Raw genomic sequence first — 20403 nt, 5'->3', positions numbered from 1 at the left:
TGGCCTGGAGATTCCAGAAGACTGCTGGGGCTGGAAGCCTCTCAACAGAACAAAATATGTGAATAGCCACACTGACACCACCCACGGCTGCTGAGTGTTTATTGCACAAAAAAACTGGCAATACCGAGTCAGGGCGGGCATTACAAAACAATCTGTCAACCAACTTGTTGTTAGCTTCCACAGGCCTTTCCGTATACACTTCTCTCTCTCTCTCTCTCTCTCTCTCTCTCTCTCTCTCTCTCTCTCTCTCTCTCTCTCTCTCTCTCTCTCTCTCTCTCTCTCTCACACACACACACACACACACACACTCTGTGAACCTGATGCTTCCAAACCTTGGTGGCAGCTGGTCCCCCACCCAGCCACAGAGCAGCTTGTGTTATGTCTGGGGAGTATGGCAAGTGACTGCAGGGGGAAGAAGGGGTGAGCAGCAGTGAGCTCAGCCACTCAGATCAGCATGTGCAGTGTGCAGGGTTCACAAGCTGTACCTGGAAAGGACAAGGGTAGGAAGGGACTGTCCTCAGGAGGCTCCCGTGACTAGTTTGAAAGCAAGCCCAGGGTGCCCCAGAGCTAGTATGTCACAGGGAACCTGGATGAGGGAGTGTGCCACTAAAGACCCCTGCATCGCAGCGTGGCCTGTGTACCTGTGTCAGGAGCTTCATAAATCAAGCCAAAGCTATCGAGGCAGCCCAGGCCCTTCTGGTTTTCAGTAGTGTCTTTTCCAATGGTCAGATAAAGCCTCACACCTGCATAGCCCAAACACTCAGCTGGCCAAGATGTGCTCCATTTTAGAGTGGCCACTGTGAGCTCCAGAGGCCACTGAGGGATAACAGTGTCACCTGGAGCTAACTGGGGCTGCTCGGTGTCTAGCAAAGGGATATTGTCTGTGGACAGTTTGAGGGTGGCGGTGGTGCACTGGGCCACAGAGCCACGCCTCTGAACTGGGGAAACTGCTAAGCGGGTTCCTGAGAGGAGTAGCTGTTTGGGAAGCAATCGAATCAGGAGGGTTGAGCCCCTCAAGGACCCAGAACACCTGGGGCCCCGGCTCCTCGAGGGGAGGTGAGAGCAGTATACCCCAAACAAAACAGAGAGCAACCCTACACACAAATATGCTTCAAGTTTATGTCAAAGGACAAAGTCTTGCAGGGGGGGGGGGCTGTCTGCTGTTTCCTTCCCACTGACACACAGTGATTCTTCAACCCTTTGCTTGCTAGGAAGAGACAAGCTGGTGGCCCTGAGTGCCCGCTGCTCAGTCCCCTTGGCGGCAGCCTGTCAGGGAGTAAAGCAAAGACAGGTTTGATGCAGAGTTGCTCCCTAGGCCTGTTCCACACAGACTGCAGGAAAGCTCTATGAAAGCAGAGCCTATTCTGCAGGCAAAGACCCTGGCTTTCTGGGTCCAGCCAGCCAGCCCATATGGCCTATCTCCTCTAATACGTGAGGCCCAGCTTCTGTGGCATGTTCCCTCACACACGCACACACACCAAGACTTGGTCCTAGAAGAGGGGGAATTTTTGCAGAGAAGCACAGCCCCTCTGACTTTGCAACAGGTGATGGAGTCAAAGGTGACAGGGGACTTTATTCCAGACCGCCATCCTCAGATAGGAGAAGGGGTCCCCAAGGCCTCTTGGGGTCAGACTCTTCAGTCTCTGGCATGATCAAAGCATGGTCCTGTGCAGGGCCACTGTCCAAAGGGGCCTCCTAAGGGCTGTGCAGCTGGTGGCATCTCAGGAGGAAGGACTCGGGACTTCATGTGTTGGAGGGCACGGGAGGGGCAGCCTTGGCTACTCCTGTCCAAAGCCCTCTGTCTCCTCGATGGCGTACAGCAGCTTCTCTTTCAGCTGTTCATAGCTCTTATAGGGTGGCAGATCCAGACGGTTGAAGCTGTGAAAAAGAGACAAGAGTGGTACCGGGAGGCCAGGGCTCCAGGTGTCCTGCCCACACCAGCCTACAGGCTCCCACCTGCCAGCTTCCGGCAAACTCACCACGTATGGCTCCGGGGCAGCCAGGTTTCCTTGCCAACTCTGTCAATGCAGAATTTCTGGGGTCCATTGCTCCCTGTCATCCAAGGCAAGGTATACTTTGTGTCAACACAGATGGCCTTTCCCAAGGCAGCCAACCAACACAGCTCTTTCCCTCCCCAGCTTCCAGGAAGATATGCATGCCTTGCGCTGTCCTCACCCCCAAGCCAAGGCCAGAGGAGGGCAAAGGAAAACGCACCAATGAGTTCTGCAAACCCCCCAACAGGCAGGCGGCAGGTTCCCGTGACAAACTGCAGGAGCCGGATCCTCTTCTCGTTGTCCATCTCTTTCACCACCTGCAATTGCACATGGCAGCCAGGGGACACGAGCACATCAGACACCAGGGACCTTCAAGGACGCTCTCTCTAAGGGTTTGTAGATCATTCCACAAGGGTCCATTGGACACCGCTTGGTCCCAGGGATAGCCTGGGCCTGGCACCCTCACCCCATTCTTCTTTTAAAGAAGCACTACGGATGGGAGTGGCTGTTTGGTGGACACAGGATTTCTTCTTGGGGAGATAAACTGGAGTGGAGTTGGACAATGCTGTTAGTTGCCCAGCGTAACGAAGGAGCTAAAGCCACTGAACTGAGCACCTTAAAATATCCAAGATGATGAACTGCATACTACGAGAACCCCACCTCCACAGAAGCTCACCATACAAACACGCGTACACATACTAAGGATATCTGTATCTGACTCTTCCCATGTATGTGAAGCCCACATACAGAAAGAAACCAAGTCATTCAAAGCAGGACCGTGAGCTCACTCAAGTTTTCTAGACACATGTGCGCTCCTTTCTCACCTCATCTGACTGGAGGAGACCACATAGCCAATAGCAGCTGAACTTCCTGGCCACGGGCCCCCTTGGCTCCCTCCCAGCACCCGGGTCCACACCCACTGCTGACAATACAGCCACAGCAACTTCTATCCTACCCAGTGGGTTATCCAGACTTCTCCAAGTTGGGGAGAGGAGGAATGTGTCAAAGATAAAGAGTCCTTGAGTTTGGAATCTAGGTAGGTCTCATGTCCTCTGGGGTACCAGATAACCATCCCTGAAAAGGTCCTTGCCCCCCAGCCCAAGAAGGGAGATGGACCCCGACGTACCTGCCAGAACCACTGGATCTGCTTGCTACTCTTGGTGTAGTGCCGGTAGATGGCGTTCTTCTGCCAGTCGCTCATGTCTATCTCTTGCATGCCGCACAGCATCAGCTGCAGGGAGGGCACATCAGCAAGCCTTCCCCAAGACTCCTCCTAGTGCCTGCACGGTGCCTCCTCCTCTCACTACCACGGGACTCCCAGATTTTCTCACCCTGCTACTTTTTCCAGAAATTGTAAAGCCCCTGCTGTCTAAGTGTGGGAAAACTGGGGCCGCGGATCCAAGTGACACTGCCCACCCTGCCACCTCTAACTTGCTGAAATGTGGGACTTTGCGGGTGAGTTTCTGTAAGTGCACATCATAGAGCTGGGGCACCCTAAAAGCATTTGAGGTCAAGGGCCCACAATCTTTGGCACCCACCTCCAGCTCTTTCTCATCAAAATAGCGCAACCACTCCAGAGGGGCCACCTCATTGAAGCCGTCCAGGAAGGCTTTGGTCTGTTCTTCCACGCCTCGGGTAAACCGCCAGTCAGTCAGCAGCCTAAAACCAAAGGCAAGGCACTGCTGGAGCCCAGGCCATCATGTTGGTTCCCTCCTTAACTGCTGAACCTCAGATATACACAGTTTGCCTGTTTAAGGGTCTGATGGACTAGACCAAGAAGCCTAAAGACCCTGACAGGAGTTTGTACAACAGCACTGAAGAGCCCGAAGATGGAAACACACTAGACACAGACATCGGCTGGGTCAGAAGAGATGGCAACCTCTAAGCTTTAAAAAAGCTCCTGACTACAAAACAGAGCAACCTGGGCCTGGTGACCAAGGCCAGAGGCTGCAGGTCCGTAGTGCAAGTCATCATGGGACCAATCAAGGTAGAAAGATGCTTCTAGGAACTTCTCATAGTCTGTGTGATTATGAGTCCCATAGGGCTGGGGGCCTGGTCAAAGACTGCAGGAAAGCAAAGGTAGATTCCTTTGCTCTGTAACCGGCTCCCTCCCCCCAGGCCTGAGGCTCACATGATGTACTCTTCCTTGTTTTCCTCTGTAACTCGGATGTTCTCGCCGCCTTCCTTCAGCTCATGGGTTGTCACCTTGCCCAGGATCTCCATGTCCTGGATGAAGAACAGCTCCAGGCCACACTCTTCCAGGTTGTTCTCTCTAGGGCACCGGAGGCCAAGGGGGAGGATTAAGGTCTGTCCTGACCAGCCCAACGTCTCACTGAGGCCCCAAGAGGCACTAGGAACCCTGACTGGTGGTCAGGAACCCTGTGGCTTGGCACATTTTCTGCTGGAGGGAGAGAATTCTAGAACTCTCTTACTGGGGACCTAGAAGCTCTTATCTCTATAGGCCTGGGAGAGGTCAGGTAAGCACCCAACGATCTCTCTAGCAGAGAAAATCAAGGCCAGGGGTGCCAATTGGCCAATCAGAGGCCTGCTCCATCAGCACAGGGCAAGGCAGGACTCACTTGATCCAGACAATGGAGTTGTAAAACTCAGGGTCGATAGACTCCAGGTCCTTCAGGGTCGGTCTCTTGTTGAGCATCCGCTTATAGAAAGGGAGGGTGAAGCCGGTGTCGATGAACTTGCCATGGTATAAAGCCTGGGCAGGGAAGAGGCACAGCAAACGGGTTCGACCTTCTGGGGACAGCACCTGGGGCTGACGTGGGAGTGCTTTGGGTGCCACCTGTCCTCCTCCCTGACAGCCAGCTGCCCTAGCTACAGGGGCGACCTGGGAAACGTTTCTACTCTTTTTCCCCCTGACCTGGGCATAGGGAGAGACTCATCCTACCCCAAAAGCCACAAGGCTAGGCAAAGCAGGCCCACTGTCTGCCCACCACACTGGCCAGGCCACTCCCTCGTCTAGCAAAGGCCTGTCCCCATTTCCGGAGAAAACTTGTTCATAACAGCTCCGGGTGGCAGCCCTGACTCACTGGCACTCTGAGCGGGTGGCACAAGAGGCCAAAAATAATGCAGACACTGAGGCTGGTGAGAGCTGACAGCCAGTGGTGAGTAATAGTCTAAGAGTTTTCACTGGTCTGTCCTTGTTGGCTGCTAGGTCAGGCAGGTCTCTAGATCCAGGGCGAATGTGCCTACTTCTGGAGCCACTGCCAGCACTTATCCAAGAACTTCCAGATAATGGCAGTGGCCATATTTAGTGACAGAGCTGTAGGTCCCTTGCTTGGTACTCCAGAAAAGCGGGTATGAGGACTCAGGACATCAATATACAAAAGCTGGCACTGGAGCACAGTAGGGTCACAGCCTCACAGGCTCTCTGCTCATGTGAGTCATCACAAAGAACGCGCATGACTCTCTCCTCCGTTATGATGAGCCTGTATTTCTAAGTAACCTCAGTTGCTGGGAACCCCTCTGGCCGTGCACCAGCCAGTTCACTGTGGTTCTGATCTAAGCCCAAGCCGATTCCTAACTCTCTTCCGGAAGGCCTAGTGTCTCAGTCAGACAGTCCCAAAGGTTCCTTCCCCACTGCAGCTCATGAAAGACACAGCACCTTCAAGAGAAAGGCACCAGACAGGCAGTTAGGGCTTTGCTTGGCCTGGCCACATCCTCTAAGTCCCCACAGACTTAGGTGAAGCCCCTGGGCTTCTGGTTAGTAAGTTCTACACAGCACGAGAAAGCCTGTGATAGCCCCCAGGGGCCACTGTGAAATCTCTCCACTCCTCCACCACTATCTGGCTTGTTGTTTGTTTTTCTCCCTCAGGTTAGAAATTGTGTGAGGAAGAGGAGAGAGTCACAGCGAGTCCTAGATAGGGGCCAGGACACTGGTCCATGAGAGCTCATGTTCAAGTCACTGCTGCTTCCTGATGACTAGAGCCAGCCTCCTCAGGGTACCCTGAGGGATACCCTTCCCAGTGGTCTCTAAGAGGAAGGGAAGAAGGGAGGCACCCCTGGGGGTTACCATGGCGATGAATCTGCCGATAAAGCGGAAGTAGGTGAGGTGATCAGGGTTGATGGAAGAGGCCGGGTTGATCTGCAGGCAGTAATTGTTCTTCCCAGCATACTCAAATAAACAGTACATAGGGTTGAGCACCTCATGGGACAGGAGGAAAAACCACTCTCTGTGAGGGAAGAGAGGAAAGAACAATGGAACCTTCCGCACAGCAGCTGGAGTCCTGCTGGGCCAGACCACCTGGATGCATGTGCCCTGGGAGATCAGGGAGTCCACCCATCCCAGGTCTCAGATGAAGCAGAGGGTGCCCAGGAAATCCTGTGTGTGCTTGTCAGCTTCCAGGGTACATTTATATTGCAACGTCTAAAGCTGCTGGTGGCAGAGGGCATTCTCACACCAGGGCCAGTATGCATCTCTGTGAAGCTGTGTACTACACTAAAGCACTACAGACGGAGCTGGCAAGAAGGCTCAGCAGGTAAAGGCTCTTGCATCCAAGCCTGACAACCCAAGTTCAATCCCTGGGGCCCACTTGGCAACCGGTGAGAACTGAGTCCCATAAGTTGTCCTCTGACCTCTGTACATGGTATATGGCCCTTAAGAATCCATATACGTACAACTATGCCCCCCAAAATAAATAGATAAATGTAATGAAATCACAAATACACACATTTATTTCGATTACATTTCTACACCATGACAGTAACCGCCCTGCTCCACCCCACTTGGCGCGATGTGAACGATGCACAGCAGCATGTTCCCAACACTGAACCCTGAAAACTCAGGGATTCATTTGGCCTCCAGAAACCTCATTTCTTCTACCTACCCTACAGGCCACCCTGCTTGTATGTTGCCCTCCCTTCACCCCAGAACCCATTAGCATGCCCTAGCCCAAACTCAGAAACATTCATCTCAACCAACACCCACCCACAAGATGCCTAAGCATCTATAAGCACCCTAGGTATATGCCTCAAGCCAGAATTCAGAGTCCTTCAGAGCTTGAGCTAAACCAGTAAGGAACACAGGTCAAAGGGGCCAGCCCCTGGCTGCTGGGCTGTTTGTGGCTGTGTAGACGGAGTCCTTCGATGCAGAGGGTGCCCCGGTATCCTGTCCGTGGTTCTACCCTGTGGTAGAACAGCATGACGTAACCTACCATAGGGTAAAACCACTGGCAGGACACAGAGAGAGACACACAGGGCGGGAGCCACACCAGAAGCCCACCAAGCCTGGAGAGGTCACCACGGCAAAAAGAACAAACCATCTGCAGGATGGGGTCAACACAGAAGACTACACTACCAGCAAACAGGACCAGAGGCGGGGGAGCCCAGCACCAAGCAGAAGAGACCCCCCACCACAAAATCAGCAGGATGAGCAGTCACCACAGCCAAGATGCTCCTTCTCACTGCTAGTGCCCTCTGCCTGTTGTCCAAGGCAATGCTTTCCCAAACTCATTCATTTTTGTAGGGTGAAGGTAATACAGCGCTCTGGGGACTTTTAGGGTTTATACCAACTGTTTTAATTTTGCTGACTGGTACACATGACAGCAGCAGCGGGTGGATATGCTTAGGCACATTAGATAGAAGAAAAGCCGAGAGTTGATTTTAAGGGACACCCACAGGCCCTAAAAGTTAGCTTCTGCCCACTGATATGACGGGTTGTTGTGGGGGTTTTGTTTGTTTGTTTGTTGGTTGGTTGGTTTGGTTTGGTTTTTTGAGACAGGGTTTCTCTGTGTAGCCTTGGCTGTCCTGGACTCACTTTGTAGACCAGGCTAGCCTCAAACTCACAGTGATCCGCCAGCCTCTGCCTCCCAAGTCCTGGGATTACAGGTGTGTGCCACCATGCCCAGCCCTCAACAGGCTGTTTTTTAACTATAGAAAAATGACATGTGGGCTGGCATAGAGCCACACACCATGCCCATGCCCAAGAAGCTTCCAGCATCTCCATAGTCTAATAACCAAAGGGCCCAGGCCTGACCCTGATTTCATGGCTTACTGGTACTAGTCAGAGAGATTTATCAAGGGATTTTTCTTCTTTTTCTTTTTAGGAAGAGGGTCTCATGAGACACATGCTGTCCTCAAATTCACTATGTCGTCAAGAACAATCCTGGACTTCTCATCCTTCTTCGATTTTTCTAATGCTACAAGTACAGGTGTGAGCTATGGTGCCTGGTGTATGTGGAGCTGGGGAGCAAACCCAGGGCCTGCACACTCGGCAAGCATCTTACCGCACCTGAGCTCCACCCCAACCCAAGAGATGGCTTTGACTATCAGGCCAGCACCCTTCCTGCTAACGCAGGACAACTCAGGGGTAGAGAACAGCATGGAGGAGGTAGCTGTCTAGTCATGGGCCCTGAAGTCAGAAGACATGGAGCACAGTGCAGCCCTTCGGGCACCCTAGCTCACCTGGCGATGCCGCCGTAGTCCAGGCCCTCCTCACCACGCATGATGATGTAGAGCCGGCGGCGCAGGTCGTAAGGTTTCATGTTCATAATCTGGGGAGACAGGGCATCCGGCCATCCTGCCCCTGACCCCAGCACAGCAGGCAGGGACATGGGGGCAGGGGACACTATCTAAGGCTCACTGTCTAACAGATATGGTCACCAATGCTTATGCCATGAGTCAGGATAGGGGAAGGAAGCCTGCTCGCCCAGGGTCCCGGCATCAGGGATACTCTCTAACCTGTTGGAAAGAATCCTCAAAGAGTGTCTGCCTCGAAACGCTGATCTTCACGTGGCTGGGGAGGGCATTGGACTGAAAAGGAAGGGAAAACTCTCAACTGGGGCTTCCCAAGGGCTCTCTCATCTGTGACGACACAGCCCCGGCCCCCAGGATTAGAAGCGTACTCCTTCAAGACAAGCAGCTCAGAGTGGGGCAAGCATCTTGCTCCTACGTCAGACACCTCCCCACCCCCACCCCGCACCCAGGGCCTATGTGGGGCTGGGAGACCGAGCTGACAGCATGTACTAGCCCCACCCTCACCCCTACAGACGCCCCCAAACCAGAACTCACATGGCAGAGGAACCGGAACTGGTGATACTTCCAGCGAAAGCTTCGGTCGTAAGCACCAGGGGAGCCTTGCTTTGTCCTGGCGAAAGCAAAGGGTATGCTGGAACCTATCTGATCTCTCAGAAAATGTACAGTCCATTCTGAGAGCCCTAGGAGAGTGGATGATCTGTTCCATGGATTTAAAGATGAGCAAAGGAAGACATGGAGCGGGTGGCTGCCATGAGAGTGAAAGACACGGAGGTGATGCCCCACCTCTCACTTTGAGAGCTAGATCAGTGATGCTCTTGGCAAGAAGGATGGCCCCTGGCCCATCCCTTAGGAGTGACATTCACATGGGCACTAGAGGGCAGTGCGTAGCACAACACACACTCATACAGACCTCTCCCCAGCCAGCTTAACATGACAGACTGGGGCTGTGCTGGAGGACAAGGCCTTGGCAGCGAAGGTCCTTACCCTGACTCAAACCCTGGGCGAGGATCCTTAAAGGTGGTAGTGCGGGTATTGTGGTCCACAAAGTACCGCACACCCTCACTGGTGTATTTCATCTCCCAGCCTGGGGGTAGGGCCGGCTCCTGTATCATCCTGAAAATACAAAAGGAGTTATGGCTGCCCTGTGCTTGGAGGCCAGGTTTCCCAAAGTCCTACTTCATCTTTGCTTTCTCCAGGCTCTGCGGAGCTCTCCAAGTGAAAGGGGTACCCTAAGGATATGCACCAGGTGAGACTCAAGTTGTGAGAAAACAGCTCATGTGCAAAAAGGGGCCATTTACTACGAGGATAGCAATCAGCCTGGGGGTGGGGTCACTAGTAATCCTGAGACTCCTGGTGTCCCTTGCCCTGCTTCTGAGGGGCAAGAGTGCCCTCAACTAGCTCCTGCCTGTGACGGCCTTCCATGACCCTGCACCCACGAGGAAAGTGTGGTCTCTGAGTCTCCTGAGGTGCCAAGTATGTGCAAGGCCCACACTGTTAAGGTCCCAATGTTAGCACTGTGAGGCAAATGCAAAGGCCACTTGGCCATAGTTGCAGCTGCACAGAGCCCTCACGGCAGCTCATCCCTTATGGCCCTTCTGCCTGAATCCTCACCCTTGGGTCCGAGGGTCCTCCCATTGGGTAGTTCGTGTGTTGTGGTTCACGTAATACACCCGTCCATTGTCCTGCCTCTTCTCTGCCACAGAAGATGAAAGGAGAGAGTGCAATCAGATTCAACAGTCTGTCCTTGGGCTCTGCTGCCTGTGTGATGGGTCAGACTCCCTATCCCCATTGCCAACCTGCTACAGAAGCTTAAGAGGCGAGAGCCCGGCCCACTTACACTTGCCATTGGTGGAAAAGCCAAAAAGCCTTTACCTGTTGCTGGGCAAAGAAAGGGGACACCCATTCCCAACTCTGTGGTTGCTTGGCCTGTCAGAAGGAAGGGTGGCAGGGTGCTATAGACAGCTAACCCTGCTGACCCAGCTGTGTGCAGTATGACTGCCCTGCCAGCCTCCTGCCAGCCTCCTGCCAGCCTCAGAGAGTAGAATGGAGGGTGACCCACCAGCTCTGGGTGGGTAGGAGAAAACAGGAGCAAACGCCGAGCTCCAACAAGGCTGCCTTTCCAGGAAGCGCCTGAGCCTCAAAGCTGTTTCTTTCCTGGCAACAAGCAATACTAACTCCTCTCACTCTTTGACAGTAAAATTAAACAATAATTAGTCCCAGGAGCTAGAGGAACCTTAAAACTGAGGAGAAAGAAATGGGGAGACCACCACCAGCCCCTGCTCCCTTCTAGAACCAAGCAGGGCTAGTTTCTATCTCCTCTGAGGTCTAGCTTCTGACTCTGCGCCTCACCTGCTGTCTACATAACTGAGACTTTGTGAATAGGCTTTTGTTAACCAAACCCTCAGAAAGCTCAGAAAATAAGGGAAATAAAGAACAGGCGGTGGCTGGAGCCTTTATAGACCTTCAATCCCAGCTAGTGTGTATGTCTGCCCTTGGAAAGCACCTCCACCAAACCCTCACCTCCGCCCCCACCCTAAGGTTTCTGCAGGACTGGCTGGCCCAGCTCAGGAGCCACTGTTGTAAAATGACTTCCTCCATGGCTGCTCAGCCAAGGGCCAAAGCTAAGGCCAATTACAAAGCGGGTGATCTGTTCCCGCGGGTCTGAGCTGATGGCCACTTTGCCTTGTGTTGCTACAGCTTGGAGACCTACATACCCACAGGCAGCCTGCAGTGAATAGTTCTGTACTGCAGGGATGGGGAGGGTCCTTTGTGAACACAGCAACACCACGTTTTAGGGGCAAATAGACATGGTAACATTTGTCACATGCTAAGGGTGCTCAGGAACAGATGTAGCCCCAAATCGGATGTGTCCCAAACCCCCAAACAGTAGCTAAAGATATTCCGGAGGGCTCCTTGGAGAAGTACAAGGGCACTTGAGACCTAAGGCCAAAGGGAAGGCCAAGAGACTCACCATAAAAGGCATTCTCTTTTGGCCTTGCTTTTCCATTCTTCTTACCGTTTTGGAGGAGGCAGCCCCTGCGACAGCCCTGGGGACCCCAACCCAGAACCCCAAATACTGTATTGTTGTCACAGCATTTTCTTCCAACTCTTACATTCTTCCAGCCTCAGCCTCCACAGGGCTACACCTATAGAGAAACGCCACCATGCCCAACCTCAAAGGTTCTCTTCTCACATACAGAGCATTTCTGCTCTCTGACTACACATGAACACGCTGACCCTCAGTGTGACTCCTTTTTCCCTACCTCGCATGCTCACACACTTCGCACCTGTGAACTGTCTTCAGGTTTCCACAGTACTCTCACTGGTGACTGTCCTTTACAAGACGGCTATAGAAAGAACTCCGTGCAGGTGACAAAGCTGACTGCCCGTGCGCAGCCAAAACCAAACTCCAGTCCAGACTAAGTCGCCAGGTGCCACATGGCACTACAGACTTCTGTTTAGCCTAATGCACTTTCCTCACCCATGTCTGGACCTGCAAGTTCTAACCTAATGTTTGTCCTGCTCACTCTAGAGATGCCAGCCACCTTACACTAGGGGCCAGGGAGCCAGGCAAGTCATCTGTATGCATGGGGTTTCAATAATCCATGGGTTTTGACCAGCCAATATTTCCTGCTAGGATAGGGGAGACTCTTGATGATCCGGAATGTACCAGGAGCTCACTCCACAGGAGTTGAGAGAACGTCTTAAATTACTGTTAGGGAGCAGCTGTGAGACCTAGCCCTAAAGTAGCTCATCCTGGAGATGCCCTTGATATCACTGTCACCGTCCCAGTGGCCCTTCACCACCCGCATCATCCCACCACACGAGCACTTACCAGCTTCTACTACCCCGACCAAGAAATTAAACCCAGCACCTGCTTATTCCTGTGACAACTGCTCCCTTTGGCATCAAGAACTCTTGAAGGGTTGAACAAAATCTTGCCCAGCTCAGAAAGCTGCAGTTTCCTGGGTCTTGCCATTTCTAATGACTTTTTTCTTTGTACTTTTCTTTGTTTCTTTAAATCTTTCTTCCTTCCTTCAAGCCAAGCTTTCATTCTTTTCACAGTACTCCTTCCTAGAATAGCCATGAAACCTACAATTTCTCCCAAGTCGTGGATGCCTGGCTCTTAATGGATGCTCGTGCCTTAACTCTTGGCAAACATACCAAGGACCCAAGATGAGTGGGGAGTGGCTGCTGACGACAAGGGAGGCCCAGCCACTACCGTACCCAGTAGTGCGGCACTCTTAGGACCGACACCCAGCATGCAACTCTGCGTCTTTCGCTTACAACCGAACCACAAACAAAAGTGGTCGGTACTAATCAAAATTAAGCTGCTGCCCACCCTCCAGTGTCTCAACTGCAAAGAAGAAGATTTGTTAGGATGGTGTCTTAAACCAGAGTCAGACAGAAGGAAGTCTGTGTAGACATTAGATGCATCAGGATTTGGTAGATTTCTGAGTCCCCTGAAACTCAGGACTCAAACACAACAATCCCATAGCAGCCTGGGGAACTCTTTCTTGGGGTCACACTCCTTAAGCTGTGGCGGGTGAGTGCTGCAGTGGCACAGGAGAAGCCTGCTGGCTCTCCCACTGCCATCACTCAAACTGCTTGTCTTCAGGCACATGTTTAAGTGCAACGAAAACCCGAGGGACAGCATATGCAGGAGATGGGGACAGAATGGTACGAGACCAAACACAAGGCCACAAACTCAATACTTACCCCAGCCAGGCGGGAGGGGGCCCAGGGGATCATGGTCAGTCGAAGCACTTGAAGACTAAACACAAGAAACAGGAGAACACAGAAGTTAAAAAAAAAAAAAAAAAGACTATGGTTAAAAATAAATGGATCAATAGAAGTAAAAAAGCCAAAGACTCACTTCCACATTTTAGCCCTGAGCAGAGAATGCAGCAGGACCTCAGATAGCATCTGCCCCTTTAAAGTCTTTGTTAAGAAAAACCCGAAAAAAGAGTCTATGCATCACCAACAGAGGTAGGGGCAGGGAGAGCAAGTGGGGCTAGAGGTGTTCCGAGGATGGTGGGCAAGGGCTCCAGGCAGAAGCCAGGCCGGTGCATGGCAGGAGGGCTTAGAGCAAGCTCCCCTCCAGCCCGCTGCAGACCTCTGCTCAGCTCCTGCTCCTGGCGTCCAAGGCAACTGAAACCCTCACCACCTCCAACTTTCTCCAAGAACCACACACAGGAGGGGGAAAAATACCACAGGCCTTTCCAATGAAATCATTCCCACAAGGCCTGCCCACGCCCAGGGCTTCCTGGCTGGGGCCCGGCCCTCCTCCCACCACCTCCCTCCTGGGTGTGCAGCATCCACCCAGACTGAGGGCACTTTCATGCCCCAAGCCCCTCACCTCCCCCAGGAATGTTTTCCTTCCTCTTCACAAAGCACCTTTATTCTCCCTCTAGCTGAACCTGAAGTTGCTCAGTGTTCTGCATTTGCCTGTCTGGGGAGGTGGGGCTGGGGCCTGTGAAAGAGAAGGGGGTAGGGGCTCCAGGACGTCAGGGTCACTATTTACACTAGCGCCCTTCAGCCTATTTCTGCATCAAGGTCCCAGGGGAAGGGCTGCCATAGATGGAGAGTTCTCATAGCCTTCGGGAAGCAGGAGTGCTCTGTCAAGAACTTTTCATAGTTAAATAAAACGAGTAGTGTTTCTCCTGCACTCATTTTTATTTCACTTACTAGGATTTAAGCATCATATTAGGGGGATCAAGTTCTAAATGCAGACTTCGAGCTGCAGACCTGGCTGGCTCCATCTGGGGATGACAGAGCCACACACAAGAGCAAAGAGGATGAATGGAGCTCAGTCTGGGCTTGAGCAAATACTGGTGGCCCGCCACTGCCACCCAACCGGCCCCCCCGCCCTCCGCTGCCGCCACCGCACTGCCCCCACAGCCCTCCCCTCTACCCCCAACTGAAGGGACAGAGAAACTTTCTTCCCAAGGTGGCAACACAGGCTCCTCTTCCAAGTGAGTTCCAACAGAGTCATTCAAGTCTTGAAACCATAGGTTCCTTGATGGGACAGGACCCTTTCAGTAGAGGGCCTCCTGCCACACGGTGCAAAGAAAGCTGTGCACAGTTGGGGGAAGGTGGCCTCGGTTTGGCTCCCATTACCACCACCTCCATCCCAATTCAGATCTGCCCCAATACTAAAAACCTCCCCAGTTCACACTGGGCATCTGGGCGTGTGTCTGAGCACTGGAAGGGCAGGCGGTGCTGAGGCGTAGGATCTCAGAACACCCCTGCTCAGTTTCACAGGTAAAGTGAAAGAGTCTTCATGAAAGTTTTTAGCAGCAGAAGCTGAGGAGCGAATGTGAAACACATGCCCCCATCAGACAACAGGCCGAACCGAGGGTGGCATGTCAGAGCTGAGCAACAGGCATGCCTGCAGCAAGCAAGAACAGGCATGCCTGCAGCCGGCAAGGACTGAACCAGGGATTCACATATGCTAGGCGAATGCTCTCAACACTGAGCATATGCCCAGGCTGCAATTGAAACAAGCCAGGTGTGGTGGCAAAGACTTTTAATCCCAGCACTTGGGAGGCAGAGGCAAATTGGTCTCTGTGAGTTCAATGCTAGCCTGGTTTACATAGCAAGGTCCTCATCTAGGCCTCAAAAAATAAATAACACAACAAAAGAGAGCCAGAAAGAAAGAAAAAGAAGACGCAATAGGCATATAAGCCTGGGCTACTCTGGAATGTGTAGGTTATACTTAAATGTACAACCAGGCCCAAGGTCTTTACTGATGGCACAGAACCTGGAACCAAAATACGCATCGGTCTGCTCTTCTCTTACCTTCTCTAGAGCTTCAAACAGGCTCAAACGACCTCCTTGCCTCAGCCTCCCAAGCAGCTGGGACTACAGGTGTGGACCGTTGTGCCTAGCTAAGAACACTTTTCTTAACCCTTGCTATTTGTGGTTTAGTTTTGTTGTTTCTATCCTTAACGTCACATGATGTGGGCGCTCCTTCATTACAGAACTCTTTACTCAGTTTCCTTGGTACCATACACTCCCCTCCCCCCAACGCAGTTCTTATTATGTCAACTCCACTCACCACATCTCAGTCTGTAAGAAGGACAGAGACGGAAAGACAGACAGGAAAGGGAGGGGTGAGACTGAAGGCCGCAGTGCAAGCATTTATAGCTAAAGGGGATCACTTGGTTTTTTTCAGGATATTTCTTCTGTAAGGTACATTTTACAGTTCAAATCATAAGAAAAGGAAGGGAGCCAGGCGTGGTGGCCCACACCTTTAATCCCAGCACTCAGGAAGGCAGAAGCAGGTGGATCGCTGAGTGTTCAAGGCCAGCCTAGTCTACAAAGCAAGTCCAGAACAGGCAAGGCTACACAGTCTCAAAAAACAAAAACAAAAACAAAAGGAAGGAAGGAAGAAAAGAAAAACAGTAAATGAAAGCTTTGCATCAGGACCAAAAAAATCCCAAGCAAATCCCATGTCTTCACTAGGCAACTAAATACTTGTTCTCTGCATCTTCCCTGAGGGCCCAAGTGTGGTGCACAGAGCAGAGGCTGAAAAGCACACAGACAGGACAAGGAGACTGATGCCCAAAAAGAGAGCACATGGAGGTGCAGGTAACTGAGAGACAAGGCACTGTCCCTCATAAGCAGACATGTAAGTGTGACTGTTGAACCACCTTCCTGGAGGCCCAGGGCGCAGCCGTGAGCCAGAAAGCTCACATGAGTTCAAATCCCTCTGGGATTAAACATGAAGTCCCAGTAGTATTTTAAGATGCAAGCTTAGAAATAAAGAATGTGTACAAAGCACAGCCAGAGGTAGGACAGACACTGAAAGGCCAGAGGGTGCAGAGGAGAAGGCAGGCATCATGTTTGCAGGGCGGACCTGATGGACCCACAGCGAAGTCCAAGGGCCTGAGAACGTGGTCCAAGGGCTCTCTGAGGGAAGATGGAGCCATGTGTTTTGGGGAGGTAGGATCCGAGTGCACACAGTAGGAACCACAGAATGACTGGCCTGCGTTGGCACTGTAGACCGACTTCCTCCTTTAGTCATCAGAGGAGGACAAGGTGGAATGACAATAGAGATACCACATAAACAGGAGCCAGCGGGCCCAGTGCTGGTGCAATGACACAACGTGCAAGATTGCTGGTATCCTCAGTGGACCACAGCAGGGACACGAACACAGGGCAAAAGGAGTTGGCAAGGGTGAAGCAAACAGAAACATAGGCATGCTAATTCAGAGCAGCAAAGGCACCTTAGGCAGTATGAAAAAGAAAGCACCAGTAATACAGAGCACAGTAACCCAGGGAAGATGGAAAGGTGCATGTACATGGAGGCAGGCCAGGAAGGGATGGCAGGAGCCTGCCATCTGGATACACTATGGTTCATGTTCTTTAAAGTACAGCGAAGAACAAGATCTCAGTTTAAGCCCAGCGAGAAGAGGATGGGGGAGGGGGGTGGTGATGGGGTTGCAGCTAGCTCAGTATCAGTTCTTAGTCTCCTAGGCAAACCCTGGGCCAAGGCCAAACCCCAAAATAACCGTATGAAAGCAAGCCTTCTTACTTGTAAGCAGGACATGGCACCACAGCAAACGAGAGGGAAACCAAAAGCAGGAGAAAACCAACTGAGACATTCAGAGCAGACCAAAAAAAAAAAGTTCCCACCACCACATTTTTTCAGTACAAGACATCTTCTATTTCACAGAAACAAGGTAACTCCCAAAATCCATGCAGAGCCTCCATGTGGCAGCTAAACTAAGAAAACCATCCCACGACACTCAGAAAGGAAACTGTTTTTGCAGTAAAGTTTCCTTCTTAAGCTGCACCCCCATCAAACTTTAACCCCAACAGTTTGCTAAAATGACAGAGGCGGAAAAAGAAAAACTGCAAAAAGACCGGGCAGAAGTGAAGCCAGAACTCTCCCAGTTCTACCCAAAAAACCTGTGGAAGAACTTGAAATCTGGGCCAAAGAGGAGACCCCTTTCTCAGACCTTTAAAGATTACAGAGAAGTTGGATAAAAACAGGGCAAAAGAAAGCTGCCACAGGCCTCCTCGGTTTGGGAGCCAAGACCACTCATGAGAACACCAAGAAAGACGGTGAACCAGCTTCAGATGCTCTGCCGCACTGGCCAGAGCAGGACACGTGAGGAGTAAGTCTGCGTGTGCAGTACTGACATCTCTGGCCACCCTTTTCTCCTGCTCACCAGGCGCTCTATACTGTGTGTGTGCGTGGCTGCCGGCTGCCACCCCACTCCTGGCAGGCTCCCGCGCTCTCACCTGGTACAGGAATCTTTGGCTGAAGTGCTGCATGGCCCCCTGCAGCTGATTCCGCTGGGACTGCCACTGCTCATAGTTGCGCACGTACTCAGCAGTTGGGCGCTGCCAGGTGGTCGTCCGGGTGTTGTGATCCACATAGTAGAACCTTCCTCGGGGGTCTGTGCGCTTTTCCCACCTGGAAACAAGGAGCTCATCTTTGCTGTCCGCCCCCCCAGCCCCACGCCACTAACTTCTAAAAATATTCTCAGGATGCCTTGCAAGGAGTTGAATTGCCTGGGCCACAAGTGGGCATGGGATGTATGCTGGAACAATCAAAGTGAATCTCGGGGTGTTTGCTTAGAATTCTAGGGGAGAAAAGCAGTCTTGAGAAAGCAGAGACGCAGCATCCACTCGCTCAGCTCTACAGTAAAGCCGGCCCATTAGCTAGCAGGCCAGGACAGCAGAAGAGGAAGCTGGGTTAGAGCACTGAGACATGAGGTCTATAGCTTCCTGAGAAATCAGAGCACCTAAAATTTGTCATCACGTGAGCAGATAAACTCCCTATAATGATTAATTTGGGTTGGATATTGACTTCTTTTTTGAGACAGGGTCTCACTATGTAGTCTGTAACTCACTCTAGATCATGCTGGCCTTGAACTCAGACATCTACCTGCCTGTGGCTCCTGAGTGCTGGGATTAAAGGTGCACACCAATTTTTGTGATTTATTGTTCTAAAAGGGTAGGTGACCTCTCCCACACCCTTCCTCTAGAGCAGGAGTTGTATGTCCACAATATTCTGCTCTCCTCTGCTGTCTCATCCCTCTTCCCCATAGGACTTGCAATGGACTCTGCTTGGGTCCACAGGTGCTGTGTGCTGCCCCATCCTTTCTTCTGGGTTGGCTTCTCTCATTTGATGTAGTAACTCACATGGTACTTTCTGAGTATGTCTGACTGCCTTTTTTCCATTTTCCACACTGGAATGTCAAAGCTGCAGGAAGCCACTTTCCATCTTTAGTGGAATGGCCCACTCTACAGCTGCTGAGGCATTCTTGACTCCCAAGCATTTCTGTGGACCCTATTGTCTCCATCTGGAAGCTTCCAACCTTTTTGGCACCCTGAAGTTCCATTAGCTGTGGCTTGGGTGGGTCATTCTTTAGTTTCCAGGCTGAGCACTGGGTCTGGATACAACATATTTCCATTTTGGCAATTCTTTTCTTTTTGGACTTTTTGAGGGAGGGTCTCCCTATGTAGCTCTGGCTGTCCTGGGATTCACTATGTAGATCAAGATTCCCCTGCTTCTGCCTTTTGAGTGCTGGGATTAAAGGTGTACACCATGATGGCCAGCTTTTTTTTTTCCTTTAAAAAGAATTTTAAATTACGTGTGTGTGTGTGTGTGTGTGTGTGTGTGTGTGTGTGTGTGTGTGTGCATGCACGCACAAGCGCCAGACTGAACATGTATACATATGGTAGTCAGGGGACAGGTTTCAGGAGTGTGTGGGTTCCAGGGATTGAACTAAGGTGCTAAGTTTAGTAACAAGCGCTTTCACCTATCTTGCCAGCGCCCAGGCTTGGGAGTTTCTATTTTTATTACAATAGTCCCTTCCTATTCTCTGTTTTCTCTTGCTAGGACTCAGACTTGGGTACCAGGTCCCCTAAACTCATCTTATAATGTACATGTCTCTAAACATTCCAATGAGTTTTGGGTTCTTTTTGTCTTTTGGGTGTTTCTGACATAGTCTCGGGTAGCTCAGGCTGGCTTCCAACTCATTATTTAGCTGAGGATGGCCTTGAATGCTGATCCTCCTGCCTCTGCTTCCCAGGACTGAGATTAAGGGGCTGAAATATTGATTCATATCTGGTTAAGATCACTTGTTGCTTTCACACAGGACTTGGGTTCAAGTCCAGCACCCACATGGCAACTCACCATTGTCTATATCTCGGGTCTTGAGGATCTGACACCCTCTTCTGACCTCCCTGGGCACCAGGTATGTAGGTGCACATACATACACACAGGCAAAACAGTGGTACACATAAAATAAAAACATGCTAGCAAAAAGAACCATGCTAGCCCAGGCTATATTTTCATTTTTTCTCCCAAGCCCTTGAGGATATTAGTTAAAGTTCAGAAGCTGGCATGGTGCTTCATGCCTGTAATCCCAGTACTCAGGAAGCAGAGATGGGATACTCACTGTGAACTCAAGGCCAATACTGATAACTATAAAAACAACAATACTTTGGTGTTCCTTTTTGTCCTTGAGGGGTGGGGTGCTCCCTGTGTGGTTAATAGTGAGTCCTCCACACCCCACTGCTGCTCTTGGGTTGTGCAGCCACATCTGGAATGAGCCAGGAGCAGGCTGAGTGCTCAGGGAGTTGCAGGTTGCGCTTGTCCTCACTGAGGAAGTGGCTCAGCTGGGTCAGAGGTCCTCAGGGTCACAGTCCACAGTTCTCATGTGGGCTGGCAAATTTCCTCAGCAAAAAACTCTCCAGCCTTCATCCTAAGGGGTGGTTTCTTCAGTCCGCCTATATATGCAGTTATGGCTTGTGCCCCCAAGACTGGTCCAGGTCTCTGAAAAGCTTTTCAAGGCCAGTACCAGGTCACATGGCTGTGTCGGTATATGTTTGCATGTATGTCTATGTGTCAGGAGGTATGTGTTCAAACACGCGTGTGTGGCAGCAGAATGGGAGTGAG

At 51.5% G+C, this 20403-nt stretch overlaps 1 protein-coding gene across 3 annotated transcripts in view; it reads right to left on the bottom strand.

Annotated features, from left to right (window-relative positions):
- Positions 1–1154: 1154 nt before the first annotated feature.
- Wwp2 (WW domain containing E3 ubiquitin protein ligase 2) overlaps positions 1155–20403 on the bottom strand; it is a 110948-nt gene continuing 91699 nt past the window's right edge. For 2 of the 3 annotated variants that reach the window (XM_051169239.1, XM_051169238.1), the window contains exons 9-23: positions 17736–17910; positions 13203–13257; positions 10095–10176; positions 9468–9596; positions 9018–9093; positions 8688–8759; positions 8412–8500; positions 6022–6181; positions 4574–4707; positions 4126–4266; positions 3533–3653; positions 3121–3225; positions 2215–2311; positions 1980–2052; positions 1155–1878 (exon numbers count right to left, since the gene is read on the bottom strand). In XM_051169239.1, coding sequence (XP_051025196.1) covers positions 1779–1878; positions 1980–2052; positions 2215–2311; positions 3121–3225; positions 3533–3653; positions 4126–4266; positions 4574–4707; positions 6022–6181; positions 8412–8500; positions 8688–8759; positions 9018–9093; positions 9468–9596; positions 10095–10176; positions 13203–13257; positions 17736–17910 — 1609 coding nt within the window. In that variant the 3' untranslated portion in view covers positions 1155–1778. Of the gene's footprint in view, positions 1879–1979; positions 2053–2214; positions 2312–3120; positions 3226–3532; positions 3654–4125; positions 4267–4573; positions 4708–6021; positions 6182–8411; positions 8501–8687; positions 8760–9017; positions 9094–9467; positions 9597–10094; positions 10177–13202; positions 13258–13359; positions 13516–17735; positions 17911–20403 lie in introns of those variants that run through there. The other variant, XM_051169240.1, reaches the window with a different exon arrangement.

This window comes from Acomys russatus, chromosome 26, assembly GCF_903995435.1.
Source record: "Acomys russatus chromosome 26, mAcoRus1.1, whole genome shotgun sequence".
NCBI classification, from domain to species: Eukaryota; Metazoa; Chordata; class Mammalia; order Rodentia; family Muridae; genus Acomys; species Acomys russatus.
This window is presented reverse-complemented; position numbering and strand designations above follow the sequence as displayed.